Source organism: Dermacentor albipictus, chromosome 7 (genome assembly GCF_038994185.2).
Source record: "Dermacentor albipictus isolate Rhodes 1998 colony chromosome 7, USDA_Dalb.pri_finalv2, whole genome shotgun sequence".
In the NCBI taxonomy this organism is placed as follows: Eukaryota; Metazoa; Arthropoda; class Arachnida; order Ixodida; family Ixodidae; genus Dermacentor; species Dermacentor albipictus.
This window is the reverse complement of record NC_091827.1, coordinates 3,575,069-3,598,601: the sequence shown is the minus strand read 5'-3', so window position 1 is coordinate 3,598,601 and position 23,533 is coordinate 3,575,069. Positions and strand designations below refer to the sequence as shown.

Sequence of the window (23,533 nt, the reverse complement as noted above, 5' to 3'; positions counted from 1 at the left end):
GAAATACGCCGTCGTGTACTTTCTACGCCTAAGTCTCAGAAGGGTTTTGCGAACGACTAGACTAAATGACAATAGATGAACACGGAACAGACAGCCTGGGTGAGGATAAGAAGTGTATAACCACAACTTTTGGGAGAGACACCGACGCAAGACAGGAGGCCCTAGCAGCAGAATACTTATAATTAAATGAAAGACAAATAGCAGATACAGCAAAAAGCGTAGAGAAGAAAATGGAAGCCTTCTATACAGCAGTCTGGGATTACAAGGAACGCGTAGACGTAATGCAGCAGCAGACAAGCACGGCTAAAGAATTCTTGGAATGGAAAGAGAAAACCGCGCAAGTGGCAGAATAAAGAAATCAAGGAAGCTGCAGAAGAGCGTAAGCAGGCGTCCAGGGATCATAGAGAAGTGAACAAATTGGAATTACACGAAGAGGTGCTGCTTAGATGGAACAAGTACTGGGAAAAAGAAAAGGGTGCCGAGCGATCTAGTGCAACAAAAAATTAAATGTGTAAGTGAAGATCGGGTGCAGGGCATTGGCAAAAAAGATAGAAGCGCACCAAAAAGATTTAGGAATCAAGTAAGAGCACTCGGTGCTGCAATTAAACGTTCACCAACGGCTATAAGGGGTTGCTATGGCATATTGGCAATGCTCAAACACGAGCACATAGACGACTGTTTCGTATAGCTGTTGGAGGAAGTATACATAGACAACCGAGTACAAATCGCTGGAATGGAAAGAGAAAACCGCGCAAGTGGTGGAACAAAGACATTAAGCAAGCTGTAGAAGAGCATAAGCAGGCGTCTAGGGATAACCGATAAGCCAAAAAATTGGGATTACCTGAAGTAGCGGTGCATGAAGAAGGGGAGGCCGGAAATGCAATGAAGTTGCGAAAACTTACCTAGGATTGAAGCAAGGGTGTCCTTTGTCTCTATTGTTATTCACGCTTTTTGTTAAGGCCTATAATAATACGACTGAAAAGCAGTGGATTAGATTTTTACCTATCTTACACCCATAATGAGCGAAATGTGCAACAGAAGGTTCATAATGGTATGCCAGCAATCGGAAAGGATAGCTAGAAAAAAACTGTAAACAAGACAAAGAGAACGGAACAGGAATCACCCTTCCTGTGCAGTTCTCTGTCTTGCTTTGCGATTTTTTTCTAGTTATCCTTTCCGTCTGGTGGAACACCCTTACCAAATACCATGTACCAACTCGCCCAACTAGCTACCCTTCGGAAGGTCACAGGGCTGATGAATGCGGACGACGTTGTGCTACCAGTGGACAATGCGAGGTATTTACAGAGACTCGCAAATGTAAGTGGCAGTGGTAGCGACGAACCTATAGGCCTGACGTTTAGTACAAAATATAGGGAATTATAATCTTTAATGAAGATAGCAATAATGACGTTGTATCAATTCAACAGGAAGCCCCACACCCATTGTCAAGAAATAGGAATACCTGGGTGTATACGTAAACTAAGGGAAGACTTACTCAACTATTACAGTATTGGTGAAAAAAGAACAGGGAATATATTGACGGAACCGGAGTCATCGCAGGCGTAGGCAACGGTACCGTACAGTGGCAGAGCTTTTAAACACGAAAGTTAACATCGAGTTTAGATAGGTTAAATGCTAGATAGCGATAGGTGTAGTAAAATCTGATTAAATCAAGCAGACTAGGGGCCATTCAGTTCTCGCCCCATATCAGATGGGTTGCCAGTCATCATCATCATCAGTGCCGTCGCGGCAGCAGCTTGCATCCCAATAAACGATGGCAACGTTGCATTATTTTCTCTTAAAGATCAGACAATGAACTGCGCCAAGTGTTTCACTGAATGGCGCAGACTCCAAAATGCGATCATTCTGATTAATTCGAGCAAGAACGGTGCAGTGCGAAGCGCAAAATCATTTTTCGAACATTTTAATCGAAACATGCACGTCCCTGTAGATAACCAAAGCGCTTCGAGGGGATCGGTCATAGACGGCAAGCAATTATGCGGTGTTCTGAAAATTGCAGGCACAAAATCAAGCCATCCGAATCGTTAGGAGCGGTCATGCTGCAGCGAAAAGGCAGAGGCAAAAAAAAAAAAGGTCCCTGGGTTAGTTACTTACCCTTCTACAAAAAAAAAAAAAACTATTACCATGACAACTCACTTAGAATGCAAAAAAAAGTCGGGAAAACCATTACGGATGGCGACACCGCTTTGGAGTTTCGGTTACACCGCTACACCGCCTTGGGACCGGGTAATTACTTACCCGGTAAATATGCACTATATTGCGTTCTAAAGGCTCTAAAGAATAAGTGGGCCTAGTTTCGGGAAAGCTTACTTAGCCCAAATGAAAGAAAGTACTTCGATATTCATGACGTCACACTGACGTTCTGGCTTTAGGGCTTGGGCGCGAGATTAAGAAAATTAAACTTTGAGGTTCATTTCTTCCTATAATTATCAACGTATTGTCGTGAAATTAACGATATCGTAGTTTTCAAATAATGCCTCATCAGTCTAAAATGATTTAATTTTTCTCTTTCAGTGTCCCTTTAAGAAGAATACGACAGAAAGAAATCAGAGCGGAAAGAAACAACACTGACAGTGCTGACTTCCAGATGATCTCATTATTCAAGACAGAACCCGCACTGTGCTATGAAAAGAAAACGAAACGCGCGTAAGAAAAATCGCAGCCAAATAGCAGTCAATGAAGCCACATAATTCTGCGTCCCATCCAAGTAATACAAATTGAACGTCTTTGAAGTATGCTGTTAATAATGTTATTGCTTTACATACCAATTGACAGGAAGTCTCCTTACAGCCGTGTGTTGTGGGACCTCCTTCCGTATCTTCGTGTGTGTATTACACTTATCTCAATATAACATTAAGAAAGAGGATGACGCAGAGAATATAGCAAAATGTCAGCGGCGTCATATCGACGCACCGAAGCTGCGATTCGGGGACGATACTCTGAACTCGGCAGGAGAAAGTTTACTCAGGAGAAAGATACTCAAAAGGAGAAAGTTTGAACTTGGTTTTCGTTGCCAATAACACCATTAAAAAATTATATTGACTACGCCGCATGCGATAACTAGATCTATCCGCGTTCCTCATGCTAGCGTTCCCCCTTGCTGCTTGACTTGGACGGAGGACATGCCGAACAGAAGAGGTGGGCGCGCCCGCACTTCCGTAGCATCAGCCGCCGAGAGGGCGGGGATCGCTTCGTACTAACTGTTTAGAATGTGCAAGAGCCGAGGGAAAGGCAGTGAATATACGGAAACCTTTTTCTTGCCCGAGTTTTCACCCCCACCCGTATAGTCTTCGGATAATTCAGTAGGGAACCTAGTCCTTCTCCAACGAAAAATAGTTAACTACAGGTCCATGCAAATGCTGTAGAAATCCATGGCGTCTTGACGAGGCAGTGCGGTAAACTTGATGGCAGCGATTTGATGTTTGTGCCTTTGCTGCATTCTTAAGGCTCCTGTTATTGGCAAAGGCCTTTTGCCATTTTCGAAACATAATATATAATTGCGCAAGCAGGCTTTTCCACGTACTAAATTGTCCATACCAAGATGGTCGACCTCTTGCTGATGCAAGCACTAGTTAAATAGGCGCCTCTATAGTTTGCAAAGTGCAAGGAACAAATAAGAGCATGGATGACAGCACCAGTTCGCTCGGCGCCGACTATTCGACTTTAGGCTGAGGTCTGCCCTCTTGGTTAGGTCAGGCAAACGTGTGGAGAAGCGCCCTCGTAGGTTTTGCATACTATCTCATGGAATCGCATTGGAAGCTGCTCTCGCCTCCTGTCTCGCCAAATCCTGAATAAACCCAGCTTTCGGCGGCACGGTCCAAGCGTGTGTGCGTGCGCCAGCAGTGTGTGGTACCATGTGGACGGCCGTGCGAGATTTTCGATGCTGCGAATAGCCTTGATTTCGGACGTCCCAAGCCGGCGCTGCACTCGGCGGGCGTTTTGAACAGGGCCATTAAAACGCAAGGTAATTAATTATTTGTGCCGCTCTCAATCAATTTAGGCTCTATAGCGTAATTACTGAGTTGACAGCTATCAAATAAAAAAGCAGCACTTTTATGGCACTACTCCATTAAGAACAATGACGAATCCCGTTCGGTGTACCAACCCAGACGTCCGTGGATATACTACAGACAGGACATCTGAGAACCTGGGCCGGCTTTTCTTTATCATTACGAATGAGAGCACTAACATGATCGTCGTCCCTGTCATTTTTCCTCCGTAACAAGTCGGGTCATGTGTTCAGCGACAAGTGACGATCGTAGAGATTGAGCAACATACGAGGGAAGTACAGCAAAACTTGATGGAATATTTTTGTCGCCAAAATTTTTAGTCACAAAGTGACACTATAATCTCACTTTCGCATAGTTTACATCAATTCGCTCCATTCTACTTTGTCAAATTTGGCCCCCCCCCCCCTTTTTTAACGCTTATTATGCCCTGGGGCGAAACGCGAAAAAAAACAGACTAATTTGCCAAAATTCAGTTTTTCTTATGGATTCCTCATGTCCTTAGCAGTCAGTGCTGCGCCCTTCAGGTGAAATCGTCAATAGTTATTTTGAATATTTCTCGAATATTTCAAAGCGTCAACTATGCGCAATCAAACAATAATCGGAGTACGACCCCGCGGGCACAGTAAAAAAAGAAAAGAGAATGCGCGCCCTCAAACTCGTCTAGCGGATCACGGCTGCGTCACAGCCAGCGAGTATACGCAGTGATCATTAGCACACTCCAAAGTGTCCTGTATATGCGAATGAACTGCTTATCTGTTCCTAATGCTCCATTTGTACTTTAATTATCAACGCTACAAACTTGCAGTTTTATGACAGTCACTTGCTATCTTTATGAATACTGGTGTGCGAACATCGTTTTAAAGTAATTGTGAAGGTGCATTTTCATTATTCGAAAACTATTGGATATTCGATTCCGTTCGCTGCTGGCACGTACTATTCGATTCGTATTCCATTGGGTCTCAAAAGTGCTACAGTCCTGGCTAGCATTCCGCCGTTCACATATGCGCGGTGCCAAGGATTTCCGCATCGCGAAGCGTCGAACGAGCCTCCCAGCGGAAAGTGAGACGCACGGGGAAGCTCCGAGAACAGTCACGCCGAGCACACGGACTCTCGGCGGGGCACCCTGTGGGGCCGAGTCAGCGGGTGGCCAGGCAAGTCTCTCGCTGCTTCCCTCTGCGTGGGAAGGGTCGTCGTTGCGTGTTCGCCGCCACTTCACGACGACCACTCACCGCGACGCTGACGCAAAGCGGTACGGTATGGACGCCTGAATGCGCCGGCGGCACAGGAACAATCGCCATGGGCATCACGCGCAAGGAGCCTTCCCTGGCGGACATGAACCGTTCCGGCTTGAGCACGGCGGGAGAGTGCGGGTGCACCTTTCGCTTGCTCAGGATATACGTGCGCCCCTTCATGGATTCCCGCAAGAAGAACTCTGCGCGCTAGACCGCAGATGTTACAGCGTATGGATCTGCTCGGAATGTGGCTGGTGGATGGAACAACAAGGGGGGTGAAGTTGGAAAGTGCGTGGGTAGGCTTGAGAGATTTCACGGTACATTTAGGCTCTCTTAAAAGCGGCTTTACATTCGCGTCAGCAGCTTTTCTTGGAACTTTGCTCAAAGAGTTCGCATTGAAGAGACGCTTGTGATTCGACAGAGGCTAGCGTGCTTGCAGCGTAACTGGCATGCACACGTACCTTGTTTTTATTTGAGCGTTTTGTTTGTTTTTGTGTTTTACCGACATCTTTCTTTTCCTTTAGCCACTACGATATAAGTTTATTGAGGTGACATAATTCCATGCGACAGATGCAGCGTGTATTCGCGGACGAACAATCGCTTATTGATACCGCGTAGCCAAATTCAACGGATATCAGAAACTTCGTCATTTATCGAAGCCAAATTTATACCGTGCCTCAACTGCACTGATGGAACGGGTGACAGATGAACTGCTTTTAAATGAACGCATTACAATGGTCATTGGATTTACCGCTTAGACTTTAATATCTTTTACGACGACTTGCACAGGCCAGCTAAAGCCGGATTTCGATGATGTATGGGGTGTTGTGGCGCAGGGGTCAATGGTGCCCAAAGAGCGCCAAGACACTCGGATTTCGAAAAACATAGCAGCAATAAATCGGCTCCTTCGGTTCATAGTTATAGTCAGTATTGCCAGGTTGCTCATTCTCAAACAGATGTTCGTATCAGTCAGCCCTCGCCTCATCACGGAAGCTAAGCGGTATTATTTTCAGTCACAGCTTTTTCTTTTGTTTTTTTTTGGGGGGGGGGAGGGGGTTCGCTTTTTCATTTTGCTGGCGTAAATTCGTAAATCACACCGCACGTGGAGATGGTTTACGAATTTCTTTTCTCCTGCGCCTGTGTTTATGTCGGTGAGACCGGACACTGTATTATTATCCGCTTAAAAGAACATTTGAAGAATAGGTCATCTGACGAGCATTCCCAAGTAGCAAAACATTGCAGGGCTAGCTTGTGGAAAAGAGACCAAGAAGACTTCCGCTTCTATAAAAAAAAAAAACTAAATTTTTGTACCATAATAGGGATCGTTGTACACGGGAGCTGTTCGAGGCGTATGTTATAAAGAAGAAAGCACGTGTATGTGTTAGCGATCCTTCCATTGTACTTACTGATTGCGAGGTGCAATTCCTAGACGCAACATTGCGACGGCAGCGATTTTGGATGGCCTATCGACATGACGACGTTATCTTGTTAAAACAGACGTTTGGACGAGTTGGTAAGACATATTTGAAACAGAACAGCACGCTATTCAGGGGGACAAGCAGGGAGAAACGACGCTATTTTAGTCATTATATGTATATATACATATATATATATATATATATATATATATATATATATATATATATATAGTCATCTGTCACCCTATGAAGGTCAGGTGTGAGTCTGCGCGCGTCCTGTCCACTTCTACTTCTGTTGTCCGTGTGTTTATGGCGCAGTAACCCCCGTATTACAATATATATATGCAAATTCTCTTTAATTTAGACAGCGGTGTATTGAAACCTACCAAGCGTGACTTTTTAAGCTCGCCGCAAGACGTTTGCCCACAGCCTGAAGGAATCCTGAGGCTTATAAGCCTCACGATGTCTTACCAACAAGCCCAAATCACTGCTTCACTGAAGGAATCCATCCATTCATTGATCTTGCACGTTGGTGGCCCTTCATCTGTATAAACGTCATGTCTCTTCGGCGCCGTAAAACCCCACTGTTGCGGTCCTTGCAACCCTTGCCCGCGCACACCCTGGTTCGTTGACCCTACACGGTTATTTGGCCACTGACCCGGCAATGCCGTGGGGGGGGTCATTTGAAGACGCTTGCGCATGCGGCCTGCGGGAGAGCGCGCGCGAGGTAGTCATGCGGGACGCGGCATCGATCGCACCGCGTTCTCGTCGAGTGCCGCCACCCGCGCCTGCCGTTGCAGTCGAGCTGACGCAGCGAATGAATCCACGGTGCAGCTCATTCGCGCAACGGCGTTCATGGAGGCCACACTGTTTATCGAGATGTGACAACCATAGCGCAAATAAAGAGCGTCGTAACTCACCGCCTTCCGGGGGCACAGTTCCGTTCTGGGTGTGCCATGCTTCGATGGTGAGCCTGAAGCGACCCTGCGAGAACAGTAAATTTGCATCAGAGGGCGCTGCCAAAAAAAGCTTTCGCCTACAGTTACTTGGTCACTTCGATTTGGCCACACTTTCTCGGCTAAGGAGGGTGCTGCAGATTTCGCGTCGTGCAACGGAGGACGACCGACGAACGGCCTTCGATGAAGGCGCACGCAGTGGGTATTTTCGCACACTCGTAGTCGCGGTATAGTGTACAGCATGGCGCCTAAGTGGTGGTCGTCGATTCGATGTTTCTCGTCGGAAAACGCATATCAAGCGAATGCAGTTCGAAAGAAAGAAATTTACCACGTTGCAAGCTTTTACCGAAGTGCCATAACATCTATCTAGATGTTCAACATCCCTACTGCCAGCTAGACTACCAGCTAGACTACCAGCTGTAACCACGACGGGATGCATTCACGTCCTCGTACTAATCAGCTATACTCGCGGACAACTTTCTGCGGATATATGAAAGGAAAGCTACGGGCGCGCGGCTGCTGCACATGTGTTCCTGCGCCAAGTAGTCCGGCAGCGCATGACAGTGCTTTCGATTGCTCGGAACGTACGCTGAGTCGGCACAGCTTCCACGTGCGGCGGTTTGACGCTTCCCCAGACGTGGGAGGAAAAAAAAAAAGTAAACCTTTACACTAGCGGTGTATTACGTCTTATTTAACTCTTGCTAATAAGGTGCTTATGTTTTCTCTTCCCCAGCATATACACTTGCCTGGATTAAAACGCGGGACTCTTTTCAGAAGCGCTCTCACTTGTTGCGCTTTGCCTCCGTACTTTTCCCTTCATAGCCACAGAAAGTTGGCCGCGAGTATAGCGCAGCGCCACGTTGTCTGCTACCAAGAGCGTTACTTCGGCACTAAACCACCAGACGAACAAGAATATACATTGCCCTATTTATTATTACGAGTGACTAACAGGTCAGCAGTGTAAGTCAAACGATCCCTACTCCCTATACGAAAGAAGTTGCACACTTGCACACTCGAGAGTTGTTTTCTGTTTTTTATAGTTGTATTACAGTTGCTTATGTTTTTTTTATGACGGTCAGTGCAGTCTTTTACAGTTTACCGACCACCTCTTTGTGGTAAGCAAATGTGGCAGTGCCATCTTGAAATCGTAGAGAGAACAGAAGCAATGCTCTGTTACGGACTAGTTGGTCCACGGCGAAAAAAAGGTCTGCAATGCAAATCCAGCGAGAATGGCTTTTTTTTTTTTGTCGTGCATGCGTTTGCATCTGTCAGTTGTGTTTTCCTTTCGCAAATACAAAGATGGCGTACCCATCGCATGTCCCAGTGGTGGCAGCATAATCTTTTTCCCACTTTTCTTTCTCGCAGTGCATCTGATATTCCTGAATCACGATGGCCGATGGACTGTCGATAAGCGTCGCACAATATTATGCAGCCTCACCGCCGCTGATCGCTTGCCAGGCCTTTTCCGGTTCACTTCGAATCTGTAGCTGACGGCGCTTCAGAACAAATTGACGATGCTCCCAAGACGCAATGTGTTACGACTGTTGCCGTTTTAGCCTCTTCTCGCAATAATTTCACACAAAGAATAAAACACGCTTATATTTGCGGCACCACTGGTTGCGATATGCGAGCACGGCCGAGCCGCGGTCCACTCTGTCGCCGATGACCGTGCACTGCAGCTGAACTTGAGTTGTATCGGAACTCTCCTTGGTGCTGAACGTTTGAACGTGGACGTCACTTTTAATAAAATGGGCACTATGCGCCACTTTACTGCAGCGGACATCACTTTGCTGTAATAGAAGCTGCATAGCCAAAAAAGCCAATGTTTTTGTTGCCGGTCGCGGCGACGCGCTGGTGCATGCAGCGTCGGCGGAACCGAGCGAACGAACACAGCGAAAGATGAAAGAGCGAGAGCGGAAGGCAGCGGACGATGAAAGACGCGAGGAGGAAAGCAGAGGAGGAGGGTGCAGCCAACACTAAAGCCCCTTGAACTTTTTAAAGCAGCGCCACGCTTTGAAGAATGCCGCCTCCTCCTCTGGCTCTCTGGTCGAGGCCCGCGCCGCGTCGCTATTGGCCTAATAGCATCACGTGGGCCCTCGCGCCTTGCTTCAGCGCCATTTTTGCTCGATAAGCGTCTGCGGAGTGGCGGTGAGCGCATGTTGGCGCCGTTGCTACGCTCGAGCAGTGTAGGTGGCGCCACGGTCGAGGAGGGAGCGTGAAAGAGAGGAGAAACGAGGAGGAGGGAAGGCGGAGGAAGAGAGTGTCGCTACTTTACGAAGTTTAAGGGGCTTTAGCCAACACATCCTATGTTGCAGCGCAACCATGATGCGGAAAGCGGAGCAGGATGGGCTGGTGAATGCGTGAGAAGAAAAGCGTAGTGGCGGCGACGACGACTACGAGATGGAGCCAGAGTAACGCGTGTTGTTTGGGGGGTCTGCCTACTGCGGCTGTTAATCGGGCTCACGTGTCACCTACGCGCGGCCTCTCATGACCTCCTGATTAGCGAGGCAGTCACGCCACACTTCGCTCCGTTTGAAACGTGCCGCACAAGACATCGTCCATGTCAGCCAATATATCGCGAAATAAAAACGCGTACACAGTTGCGCTCAAATTTTGCATTAGGGAGTATCGTAATCGTCCGTGAAATTTTTTCAGTATGTTCGCCGTTTATGTCACTGCGAGATTATATGATCAGTAATGTAATTTGCGGCCTTTTTTTCACCAGGCACAATCAAAGACGCGGACTGCTGGAAACCCAGTAGGCATTTACCCCGGCTGGTACTATATTATTTGCACTCCTGATAAAAATGCCACCTTTACTAAAAACATGTTCTCGGTGATCAAATTTTAGCTTTCAATAAAATGAAATGTACACGGATATTTGGCTGAGAGATTGTATAAATAATAGTTGAAATTGCGTGAGATCGCGCGTGCCCGAGTTCAACGTCGCCGTCACTCACGCTCGTAGTTTTCAGGAAAAATAATGCAATCATAGGGCTACATTACGGCTTTTATAGTTCTGATATAGTTACCCATGCACCTGGCCCGGCTGTCGTCACTAACAAGATGCTCAGGAATCTCAGTCTGCTCAGTCGATCGACTTCCTCACTGAAAGGATTAATGAAGTCTGGCGCAGCGTACAGGTCCCCACACAATGGAAGACGGCCTGCACTCATCCCCAAACCCGGTAAAGCAGATGTGCACCTTGAGCCAGTTGAGCAGGGCATGCTCTGCGATCTTACCGACACAGGACGTCAGAGAAATTGGTCTTAGATTGTCGATGCCTGGTGCTTTACGGGGTTTGGGGACGAGTTCAGGCCGTCTTCCATTGTGTGGGGACCTGTCCGCTGCGCCAGACTTCATTAATCCTTTCAGTGAGGAAGTCGATCGACTGAGCAGACTGAGATTCCTGAGCATCTTGTTAGTGACGACATCCGGGCCAGGGGCCGATTTGACGTTGAGGGAGAAGAGGATATCTCGGATCTCAGCCGCAGTAAAGTCCTGGTTCAACTCCGGCACCGCACACCCTGCGTAGTCCGGGAACTGGGTAGGGGCAGAGCTATTCGCAACTGGCAGGCGCTTGTTTATGAGCCTGTCGACAATCAACTCAACCGGGGTAGAGTCCGTAGCGAGGTGGATGGCTCGCGCGAGGGGTCGTCTCTGGCTCGATGTGGTGCTGCCCTCATCGAGAAGGTGTTTGAGCAGACCCCAGCTCTTGCCGGATCTGAACTGAGCCTTGACGGATTCGCAGAGCTCCTCCCATTGTTATTTGCACAGGTTCTAGCAGTGCTGCTCGATCTCCCTGTTAACCTCGGAAACCTTCTTGCGGAGTCTTCTGTTATACTTCTGCCCCCTCCATCTCGTGAGGAGGGCTTCCTTGGCTTCCTGCAGGTGCGCCAACCTGCTATCCATCTTTTCAACGTCGAGGGCAGTGACGACCTCCTTGGTTGCCGCCGCAGCGTCATCCCTGATCCCTTTACACCAACCTTCAAAATCTGTCTCGGCCGTCGGTGCGCGCTCGGCTCTGATCTTGCGGAAAACGTCCCAGCCGACCAAGTTGAATTTCCTCGTCCTATAGTGGGCAATCGCTAGGGAGACTTCGATGACACAGTAGTCACTTCCGAGGTCTAGAGCCGTGTTGACCCACTTGACCTCCCCTACGTTCTTGACAAAAGAGAGGTCCGGGGTAGTGTCCCGGCATGTGGCGTTGCCTCTCCTAGTGGGGAAATCCTTATCGGTGATAAGGGTCAAGTCCACTTCCATCGCAGTCTGCCACAGCTCGCGTCGCTTGGGCGTGTCCTGGGTGTACCCCCACACCCTATGTGGGGCGTTAAAATCCCAGGCGACGACAAGGGGGTGCCTACCGGCCAGGTTGACGGACCTATTGAGGAGAGAGTTCGCCCTCGCCCTGCGGTATCTGGGGCTGCTGTATACGTTCAGGATAAAAAGGCCGTTTCTTCTGAGGCCCTTTCTGGCTGGGTTCATGAGGATTTCAGTCATGACGTACTCGATTCCATCACCAACTGCGCCGAGGTCGCGAGAGAGGCAATTGTACCTTTTGTTGACAAGGGTAGCAACTCCCCTACTTCCTGAATGTGAGGATACTACCCGATAACCCGCGAGTTTGATAGGGGTACTAGTTGAAACTTCCTGAATAGCGATGAATTGGGGCTTAGCTGTGAGAGTTCTTAAATATTGTAGTAGAAGCGGCTTCTTGTTGGGAAACCCTCCGCAGTTTCATTGCCAGATACTAAAGTTCTCGTCCGCACTCTCCATGTTTAGGCTGAGAGGAACGTTGAGCGGCCCTGAGAATCGCGCCCTACGTCGGTGGTGCTAGTACATGACGTTGTGCTGCGACGTGCGAAGGAGCGGGGCTGGGTTCTCTCCTGGCATGGACTTCCTCTAATTTGCTTATGCGTTCACTGAGTGCACCTAAGCCCATTTTGGGCGCGCTATAGCTTCCTGGACGTCTGCTAAGCTAGCCTGCATGCTGGCGAAGACATTCTTGGGTTCCGAGAGCAATTTTATAGTCTCGTCTTCATGTCTGTTCTTTATTGCTCGACGCTTGCACGCGCGAGACCCGTGGGATGTCTCGGACGGACCCATGGCGACGGGGGCCAAGGCGGGTTGCGGCGAGGAGGGTGAAAGCGCGAGCTTCCTAATCTCCGCCATCTCTGCAGCTAGCCTGCTCATTTCTTGCTTAACCTGCGCGTTTTCTTTCCTCAACTGCTCGTTAACTCGTCGCAACTCCTCGAGCTCGTTTGCGTGGTGCGAATCGCGAGGCGAGTCGTCGCCTCTTGGACCCTCACGTCCCCCTCGAACATTGTCGGCCCAGGAGAGCATGAACTTCTTGCTTTTAAGGGCGGTGGGAGTGCGGGAGCGGGACCCGGTCCCCCTCGACGTGTCGTGCCCCGGCCTGGAGCTGGAGCGAGGCCGAGAACCGGAGCGTCCCCGGGAACAGGCCCGTCCTCTGGACCCACGGCGGAAGCCGAAGCGTGCCCTGGAGGCCGAGTGACCCCTGCATAGGGAAAGGACTCTCGAGCGGCCCCTCGAACGGGAGCGTCCTCTGCGCTGAGCAACCGGAGTGGAGGAAGCCTGGACGAATTGCGCAGTGTCGCAGCGCCGCTGAGGGGACGGTGATGACGCGGCATCGGCCATCTTGGCGCGCTCACTGCGACGATGACACACGATGTATGGGATCTTGAACCTTTGAGCACAGTCCTTATTAACCGTGAGATGCTAGCCACCACAGAGTTTACACTTCGGGGTACACTGATGCTGCTCACCGGGACTAGGGGCACCACAGCCACGGCAAATAGCGTCACCGGGATTGGGACACATGTCGGCGCGATGACCGAGGCGGCCGCACGTATAGTACACCTCGATTTGCTTGCGGTAGAGCGAGCACTGCATGAGTAACTGTCCATACCTGACAAAGTTCGGTACACGATGCCCGTCGAACGCGACGATGACCGCGCCGGTTTGGGCTATCCTCTTCGTTGCTAAAGCGAGTGGATTATTGGCGTTGACAATCTTGGCATCGATGACGTCAGTGCCGTCTTGAAGAGGGATGTTGCGGATTAACCTCTTGCACATGGAGTGCGGGGCCGTCTCGTAGGGCACTGAGCTCATATACCTTGCCCGAGATGAGTATCTGCCTCATCCGGACGTAGCGGTTCGCATTCTCGCGCTTGGGAGTACTGGCGATTATAATATTTTGCTGTACATTCGGGCATAGAGTATCTTGGCATAGATCTTCCCGACTGATGCCAGCGGCGACGAGTATTGCGTCAGCCACCGTAACAACGCCAATCTTGGAGATATTGAGTCCACCTCGCGGCCTGATCACAATCTTGATATCATCTCGAGGAAGTGAGGGCATTCGTCCCGCTCGTATCACTTTGGATTTTAGAGCAGCACCGCCTGATTTGCCACGGTGCACTCCCGGTAGGGGCGATGACGCATTAGTGTCAGCCCTGCGAGTCTTGGCGCCAACTCTTCTGGCCCCCGCAGACTGCCAGCCTTGATCTTGAGTAACCTCTTTCGGGAAGGTATCCTTCCATTTGATACTCCATCTTAAGTAAGAAATTAAGCGTACCTCGCCTTCAAAAGGCCCGTACGCGGCGGGCAGGTGGTTCACGAGGCAAAAAGCTCGGTCTCAAAGCTTGGGCACCGGCAGGAGGCACGTGGCCGAGGCGCGAGGCGCGTGGCCTCGGGGAGCAAAGCTTGGCGATCCTCCGTAGGCTTAGCTGGGCGGCCGCCGTCTTGCTGCTGTCAAAGTGTCCCGAGCTGCGTCGAATGATGCAGACGTTCTGGCGCTTCCCAGATGGCAATCCGCAGGAAGTTCAGGTTGAATCGGGAGTGCATGTGGAAGAAGTCCGCTGAGTTGGCCCCCTTGCGGTGGTGCACCATCAGCAATGGCTCGTGTGTCATCAGCAATCGCGTGTTCATTGTCTTCTTTACAGCTGGCTCCGTTGCCGCTCATCATATCAGCGTTCCCATACTGCCCCTGCGTTTGCGAAGTTGTTAAGGGCACTGGCCCACTGCCAGTCGGTGCGATGATTTCGGTCTCAAATTCTTTGTCTCAAACAACGCTGGCACCTCCGACGCCGCCTTCTTCCACAGCTGGCGCCGATGCCGGTCATCATACTAGTGTTTCCGTACTGCCATTCCCTCTGCGAAGGCACTGACGGCTATGGCGCACTAGTCGGTGCAGTCATTTCGGTCTCACATTCTTTGTCCCTACATATCGCTCGCGCCTTCTTGCACAGCTGGTGCCGATGCCGCTCATCATTCCACCGTTCCCCTACTGCCCTTACCTCTGCGAAGGCGCTGACGGCACTGGCCCATTGCGATTCGCTGCGGTGATTTCGGTGTCAAAGTATTTGACCCTATATATCGTTCCCGCCTTCGCCATCGTCTACTTGCACAGCTGGTGCCAATGCCGCTCATGATGCTACCGTTCCCGTACTGCTCTTACCTCTGCGAAGGCGCTCACGGCACTGGCCCACTGCGATTCGGTGTGGTGATTTCGATCTCAGAATATTTGACCCTATATATCGTTCCCGCCTTCGTCATCGTCGTCTTGCTCAGCTGGTGCCGATGCCGCTCATCATGCTACCGTTCCCGTACTGCCCTTACCTCTGCGAAGGCGCTCACGGCACTGGCCCACTGCGATTCGCTGTGGTGATTTCGGTCTCAAAGTATTTGACCCTATATATCGTTCCCGCCTTCGCCGTAGTCTTCTTGCACAGCTGGTGCCGATGCCGCTCATCATGCCACCGTTCCAATACTCAGAGCTGCACAGATCTCCCACCTCCAGCACGCCTGGTCTAGTTCACCCCTTTCGCCGCTAGGGAAAGAATGTACGAGCAGAGTGGCGCTAGTTATAACCTGTTCGCTGTCGTCTGCTTCTGCGATCTGTTCAGCGTTTGTCTTGCCATTTCGGCAGGCACAAAGCTCTTGTATTGGCGGTAAATGAATAAATTCACAAATATACAAAAGAAAACATATTTGTGAATGCTTTGCGTTTGAATAGTGAAACTACAAGAGGAGGAGCGGTGCAAGAAATGTGAACAACGAGCATAGGTGGCAGCTGCAATGCTAGATCGACGGCATAAATTTCCCTTTCCTAGCCTCCGTAAGAGACTGGAAAAATTGTCTCAAAAAGATCCATAGGATAATCTAGCTTTTTTTTTAGTTGTTTACATATAGCCTAGTGTCGTAGATGACATTAGGATTTACTGCTGTGTGCCGTAGTGAAAGCAGATGACCTGGTAAAAGTATAGAGTAAAAGTATTCACGAGTATAAGTCCTCCGCCCGATATGTGCAATAGGTTGATCGATTCTGAGTCAAGGAAAGGTGAGCGTACCTTGTTTTTATTGTCGTTGGATGTCTAGCTCAGTAGAAAGCTTACAAAAAATTAAGCGATCCCAGTGCTATAAAACGTGCTCCACTGCAAGCCTTAAATCGTCTCACGGGACTTTTTTCAAACTGTAAAGCTAGCTTTTCTGCGTGGTACGGCGGCAGCATAACGGTGGTGCTTAAGATACGTACGCAGTGAAGCTGTGTGCGTAATTCACTTTTTGAACTCGACGCATTCACGGACAACTTTTAAGAGTTAAAATGAGTGGTAATCGTTCTGTCGTCGAACATTACGGTGGTTTCAAGTTTCTAAAGAGCGCAGAAGCGAATTTTACAACGTGTACAATGAAACTGTTGTGTACTTTGCGAACTCTATACACAATAATAATATTATTTGGGGTTTTACGTGCCAAAACCACTTTCTGATAATGAGGCACGCCGTAGTGGAGGACTCCGGAAATTTAGACCACCTGGGGTTCTTTAACGTGCACCTAAATCTAAGCACACGGGTGTTTTCGCATTTCGCCCCCATCGAAATGCGGCCGCCGTGGCCGGCTCTATACACAATGTGATTTACAATAATCTGCTTGAAAAAGGCAATAGGAGCGGCTATTTAACGCTATTTTAGAGAGCAGTGGACTACTACGCTCCGACATTTTTTAGGTTCGGGCAGTCAACTTTTGGAGCCAAGTGACCGATCAAAGCCTTGTGACATCACTGTCACTGTGTTAGCAAAAATCATCAACTAGACAAGCAGTTCGTCACAACACAGCAGCTGCCGTAGTAATTACAATGCTGCACAGCCGCCCACCACGTAGCAGACGAACAGGTTATAAAAGCGCCACTTACGGCCGTCGGTTGAACGAAAGTGGGTGCAAGCTGCTCCCATAGAAGCCGGATAACTGTGCAGGTCTGGAGTTCCAGTAGGTCGTGCCCATAGTGCCCTTCCCTCTGCGAAGGCGCTGACCGCACTGGCCCATTGCGATTCGGTGCGATGATTTCTGTCTCAAATTATTTGACTCTATATATCGTTCCCGCATTCGTCGTCGTCTTCTTGAACCGCTGGTGCCGATGCCGCTCATCATGCCACCGTTCCCATACTGCCCTACCCTCTGCGAAGGCGCTAACGGCACTGGCCCACTGCGATTCGGTGCGGTGATTTCGGCCTCAAATTCTTTGCCTAAATGTATCGCGAAATGAAAGCACGAATGTATATAACGAATGTATAACACGAATGAACACAGATGTATAAAAATAAATGTGTGTGCGTACCTTTCGTTGCCATGACCACGGATCAAGACAATAAATGTGTTCACACCTTTGTTCAAAATTCTGTACGACCCTTTTGTCGTGTGCTACACAGCTTCGCTGGTCATCGACCGTCACATAATGAAATAGCTCATGATTTTTCGTTGCTGCCACGGGTCAAAAATGGGAAAAACAAGTAGCGCGCATGAATGCGTGCAACCGTGAGCCAGTGGGTTATATTCGCTTGCTGGCCTTTCGTGCAATACAAGCTGGCAGTCTACGCTGTCTCCGCCATGCTGGTTGCATTTCGAGCAGAGCAGAGATACCCGTGAAGAGGTAAAATTATGTATGGCTTGTCGCACGAGTTTTCGTGCATGTGCTACATACACTCAATTTTAATGTTGGTGCTTTGCAAGTATTTTCTTCTTTATTTTAAAATTCTTCGGTACTCTCCTGTACTTTAATGCTATTGTAACCCTTCAATAATGCAAATGTTCACTGTACTCTTTTAAGGCTTGGTATTTCAAGTTTTACATTCTATATATTCATAACAGTTTTTGCAATTATATTGCCTACAGGCATTTCTCTTTTCGTCGTGCTGGTCGCATTTTGCGCAGTCCAGTTGTCGTGCAGAGATAACTTGTTTCTATATTGCCATGTGGTGGTGACGGTCAAGAACGCAGTAGCAAAACTGTGAATGGCGAAACTCTATTGGGCGAGCCTGTGCCAAGAAATTCATGCAACACTCAAAACAATGACAGCGGCGAACAGTCGGCGATCGTCGAAAATCTGATCTGCCGGTCAACCGCGTCGGCTTTTATACATGCGTCATCGAAGGTTCCAGAGTAATCGCTGGTGCCCGAGTGTATCCAGAAAGTCCTACAAAATTCGCATCGAACATGCAATCACATTACACAAGCTTCGGCGACAACAGACAGCAGATATAACCATCGATAACATTTAAAAAACTTCCAGCACATGCGGCCTCGTCCCGCGCTGAGCGATAACATTTGTTAGACGGTGAAAAGCGGTCACCCGAAAAAGATAAACGTGCACGCACGTCAATCCGCCTCTCAAAAAGCATCATCTCGATGCTACAAAGAGGAGAGCAAGAAACAAAAGCACATTTATTAAGGGAAAGTAAAAATAACAAAGAAACAAAGTCCAAGGTAACACAGTCCAAAAAAAAAAAAGAAAGTCCAAAGTTCAGCTATGCAAAGACCCAAAGTTCGTTAGCGCTGGTAGAACGACTGAAGTCGCACAACATGGACTATTTCAGGACGTGAGCGGCGCCGCTGTGATAGCGAAATGCTGTCTCGCGCGAACCCATAGATGAGTGCGCCAAACTTGGATGATCGCGTTGGATGATCTGGTAGGGTTGGAAATAGCGGCTTAAAAGCTTCTCGTAAAATCCTCGTCGGCGTATCGGGGTCCCAACCCAGAATGGTCGCCAGGCTCGTAATCTACGTGTCGTCGTAGAAGATTGTAGTGCCGGCTACCGGTCCTCTGCGGTTTCTTGATGCGCAGGCGGGCGAGCTGTCTGTCGGGCTTCTTCGGCGTGCTGGAGATAGGCGGCGACGTCGAGATTCTCTTCGTCGGTGACGCGTGGCAGCATGGCGTCGAGAGTTGTCTTCGGGTTCCTCCCGTAAACCAGCTTGAACGGCGTCATTTGAGTTGTTTCTTGCACTGCCATGTTATAAGCGAAAGTAACGTACGGCAGGACCGCATCCCACATTTTGCGCTCGACTTCGACATACATTGCTAGCATGTCGACGAAGGTCTTGTTCAGGGGCTCTGCAAGACCATTCGTCTGTGGGTGGTAGGCAATTTTCCTCCCGCGGTTTGTCTGGCTGTATTGCAGAATGGCTTGGGTGAGCTCTGCTTTAAAGGCCTTTCCGCAGCCGGTGATGAGGACTTCTGGGGCACCATGTCGCAGCAGGATGTTCTCGACGAAGAATTTCACCGCTTCGGCTGTGCTACCTTTCGGCAGAGCTTTCGTTACAGCGAAGCGGGTGAGGTAGTCCGTAGCCACGACGATCCACTAATTTCCGGATCTTGACGTCGGAAAAGGTCCCAACAAATATATGCCGATCTGTTGAAATTGTCGGCAAGAAGGCTCGATCGGCTGTAATAATCCCGCTGACCTTGTCGGTGGTGTCTTGCGTCGTTGGCAGTATCGGCCTATGTCTTGACGTAACGGGCGACGTAGGTAGTCAGGCACGGCCAGCAATACCTCCCTTGTATCCTTGATAGCGTCCGGGAGAATCCGAGGTGGCCAGCGGTCGAATCGTCATATAGGGCGTGCAGTACTTCTGGACGCAGTGCTAAGGGAACAACGAGGTAGTTGACGTGGACTGGTAAGACGTTCTTCTTTACGAGCAAGTTGTTTTGAAGCGAAAACGAAGACAAGCTTTGCCTAAATGCCCTAGAGACAACGTTGGTGTTCCCTTCTAAATACTCGGCGAGGTTTTTGAGCTCAGTGTCTGCTCGTTGCTGTTCAGCGAAGTCTTTCGCGCTTATTATTCCAAGGAAGGCGTCGCCATCCTCGTCTTCTAGCGGCGGGTCAATGGGGGCCCGTGATAGGCAGTCGGCACCACAGTGTTTTCGTCCGGGCTTTTATATGACAATGATGTCATACTTTTACAGTCTGAGACTCCACCGCGCCAGGTGTCCTAAAGGGTCCTTTAAGTTCGCTAACCAACACAACGTGTGATAGTCGCTGACGACTTTGAACGGCCTGCCATATAGATAAGGGCGGAATTTTGCTGTAGCCTAATTTATGGCGAGGCATCCCTTTTCGGGCGTCGAAAAGTTCCCTTCGGCTTTTGAAAGCGACCGGCTAGCGTAAGCTACCACCCGTTCAAGTCCCTTATTCCTGATTAGGATGACCTTGGCACCGATGGCACCGATGCCTAGGCTACTGGCGTCAGTGTGGATTTCTGTATCGGCGTCTTCGTCGAAGTGCATGTGCAAGTACCGGCGGCGACTGCATGCGTCGTTTGAATTCTTGAAATGCGTCAGCTTGCGGCGTTTCCCACTTGAACTCTGCATCACATTTAGTTAGATGTGCCAGCGTACCTCAGCGATGCGTGAAAAGTGCTTGACAAAGCGCTTGTAGCAGGTACACATGCCAAGGAATCTTCGCACTGCCTTCGTGTCGATGGGCTGCGGTAACTTTGCGATGACAGTTGTCTTCTGCGAGTTGGGGGCGGACCCCACATTTGCCGATCACGTGGCCCAGGAACAGAAGCTGATCGTAAGCGAAGCGGCACTTGTCCGGTTTCAGAGTGAGCCCTGATGACTTGATGGCCTCTAGTACTGTCGCAAACCGCCTAAGGTAATCGTTGAAGTTTCCGGCGTAGACGACGGCGTCATGCAAGTAGACAAGGCGGGTCTGCCACTTTAGCCCTGCTAACACTGTGTCCATCACCTGCTGGAACGTTGCAGGCGCCGAGCATAGTCCGAATGGCATGACCTTGAACTCAGAGGCCGTCTGGCGTGAAGGCGGTCTTTTTGCAACCTCTCTCGTCGACTTATATTTGTCAGTAGCCATACATGAAATCCATCGATGAGAAGTATTTAGCGTTGCAGAGCCGATACAATGCGTCTTCTATCCATGCGAGGGGTATACATCCTTCTTCGTGATTTTCGACGATAATCGACGATAATCAACGCAGAAACGTAGGGTTCCGTCCTTTTGCTTCACCAAGACTACAGGAGATGTCCACGGGCTTTTCGACGACTGGATGACGCTGTCGCCTAGCATTTCGTCGACATGTTGCCTTACAGCTTCACGTTCTCGCGTCGAAACTCGGTAAGGGCTCTGGCGGAGCGGTCGAGTGCACTTCTTCGGTTATTATGCCATGCTTTGCAACTGGTATTTGTCTAATCCTCGATGACATTGAAAAGCAGTCTTTGTATCGCCGGGGAAGGCTTCTGAACTGTTGCTGCTTACTCAGAGGGAGATTTGGCTTCATGTTGAAGTCTGGTTGGGGAACTATGGTCGTCGGAGTAGATGCGGCCGAATTCGAGAGCACAAACGCATTGCTGGTTTCCCAGTTTCCTCGATGCATGCGATCCTCGCGCCCTTGTTGATGTGCTTGATCTCCTGGCTGAAGTTTGTCAACGTCACTTTCACTTTCCCTCCATGTAATTGAGCGATACTTCTTGCGACGTAAATTTCACGGTCGAGCGGTAGACGTTGGCCGCCCCCAATGACGCCTTCTACATCTGCGCGTGTTTCACTGCCGACGGAAATGACGATGCTGGAGCGAGGCAGGATGCTGACTTGGTCCTCAAGTACATTCAACGAACGCTGAATGTAAGGCCTCTCCGTCGGTATCTCTTGGTCTGTGGACAGCGTTCGACTTAAACTTCAGGTCGATGAATGCGCCGTGTTGGTTCAAGAAGTCCATTCTGAGAATTATGTCTTGCGAGCACTGTTGGAAGGTAATGAACGTGGCAGAGTAGGTATGGTCATGAACCCTAATTCTTGCTTTGCAGATTCCCGTCGCCATTATGAGGTGTCTTCCAGCTATCCCAATTTGAGGGCCATCCCAAGCAGTCTTGACTCTAACTTGGCGTGGAATAATCCACTGATGACGGATTAGTCGGCTCCAGTGTCTACAAGCGCCGTGACTTCGTGGCCGCCCAGAAGCACATCGAGGTCGGTGGTCATTTGTTTTCCGTTGCAGTTAAATCTTGGCGTCGGATCAGGGCTGCGTCGCATTGACCTGTTGTTGGTACGTAGCGTCGTCAGGTCGTCTTTCGTCGGCGTGTTCTTGGCTTTTAGGCTTTGTAGGGATGGCGGCGTGTCGTTGCTGCGTCGTCGAGAAAGATCAGGCAGCATGCTCATCGTCGGCGGAGGATCTTCGGTATTTCGACGTACAGCAACTGCACTTCCATCGGTTGCTGCTTTTAGTTTCCCGGGTATGGACTTGCGGACCGGCCCCGGGCTGGGCCAGTGTATGGTCGATGCAGCGGCAGCAGGTAGCGTCCTGTTCCCGGTGAACGGGATGGTGTTGAGAACTCCACGGAGTGGCGGCGAGGTAGTCGGCAATGTCATGAGTTCGCTCCCCAAGCTGTGCACGCGGCGCGTTGACGGAGAACCATCGCAGTCCCAAATAGCGGTATGGGTACCAGTGGTACACATGGCCTACTTCTCCGCAATGGTAGCAGAGCGAGCGGCGGTCGGGGGTGCGCCAAATCTTTGTCTTCCTCTGGGCGTTTCGCTCGCCGACAGGTGGGCGGGGTGGCGGCAGTGGCGGCGTCCAGCGACGGAATCGCGGCGTCATGGTGCCCTGGCGCGGGCGTGGAGGGGCGACGGCGGCGTATGTCATAGCTTCTAGCTAGGGCTGTGGCGATGGCGGTTGCACTTCGTAACCCTAAGTGATCACTGAGCCTCCTCTTTGACGGCGCAGGCGTTTGAGGTCACTTGATGCTACGGCTTTGGAAAGAGCTTCTGCAGTTCCTCGCGAACGACCGCTCTGATGGTCTCCCGCATGTCGTCGCTGCCGATTGCTTAAACATCGGTGTAGTTTAAATTCGGTGGTTATATTGCCTTGTCCGCATATCGAGCGTTTTCTCAATGATTGCGGCTTCGGAAACAAATTCAGCAACAGTTTTGGGCGGGTTGCGTATCAATCCGGCAATGAGCTCTTGCTTGACACCCCTCATCAAGAAGCAAATTTTTTTCTCTTCTGGCATATCAGGGTCGGCGTGTCTGAACAGGCGAGTCATCTGCTCCGTGAAAATAGCGATGTTCTCATGGGGTAATTGTACTCGGGCTTCTAGCGTAGCTTTGGCCCTCTTTTTGCGCATGACGCTCGTAATGGTCTGCAGAAAGCCGCTACGGAACAGGTCCGATGTTGCCAGGGTCGACTCCTGGTTCTCAAACCACGTTCTGGCGGCGTCTTCTAAGGCGATCGAAGTATACATGCCGCAGCTCATCGTCGGATTCCCAGTTGTTGAAAGTCTCGAATAGTTCATAAGTCTCATGCCAGGTTTCGGGGTCTTCGACTGATGATCCAAGGGAGGTTGGTGGCTCTCGCGGTTGTTTCAGCAGAATGGAGGACGTTGGGGTAGCCATTGGGGTTGTTGTCTCGGCCTTGATCTTCTTGGGTGTCTCAGGTAGAAGTCCGTGTTCCGCGGGCAGATGCTAATTAGCCTGTGGCTTGCTCTATGGCCCCGGACGACGTTGGTGCTTTCTTCGCGGTCCGGGCTTTGATCACGATTAGTCGGGGGCGTACATACATTAACGCAAAGCACCTCCACCATATGTGAC

General features: G+C 49.9%; 1 protein-coding gene across 1 annotated transcript in view; it reads right to left on the bottom strand.

Annotated features, from left to right (window-relative positions):
- The window catches only part of LOC139047664 (delta-like protein 1), an 80,826-nt gene that overhangs the window by 48,120 nt on the left and 9,173 nt on the right, over positions 1-23,533 (bottom strand). The window contains exon 3 of the mRNA XM_070521543.1: positions 7,602-7,665. Within this exon, the coding sequence (XP_070377644.1) occupies positions 7,602-7,665 (64 nt within the window). The remainder of the gene's footprint in view (positions 1-7,601; positions 7,666-23,533) is intronic.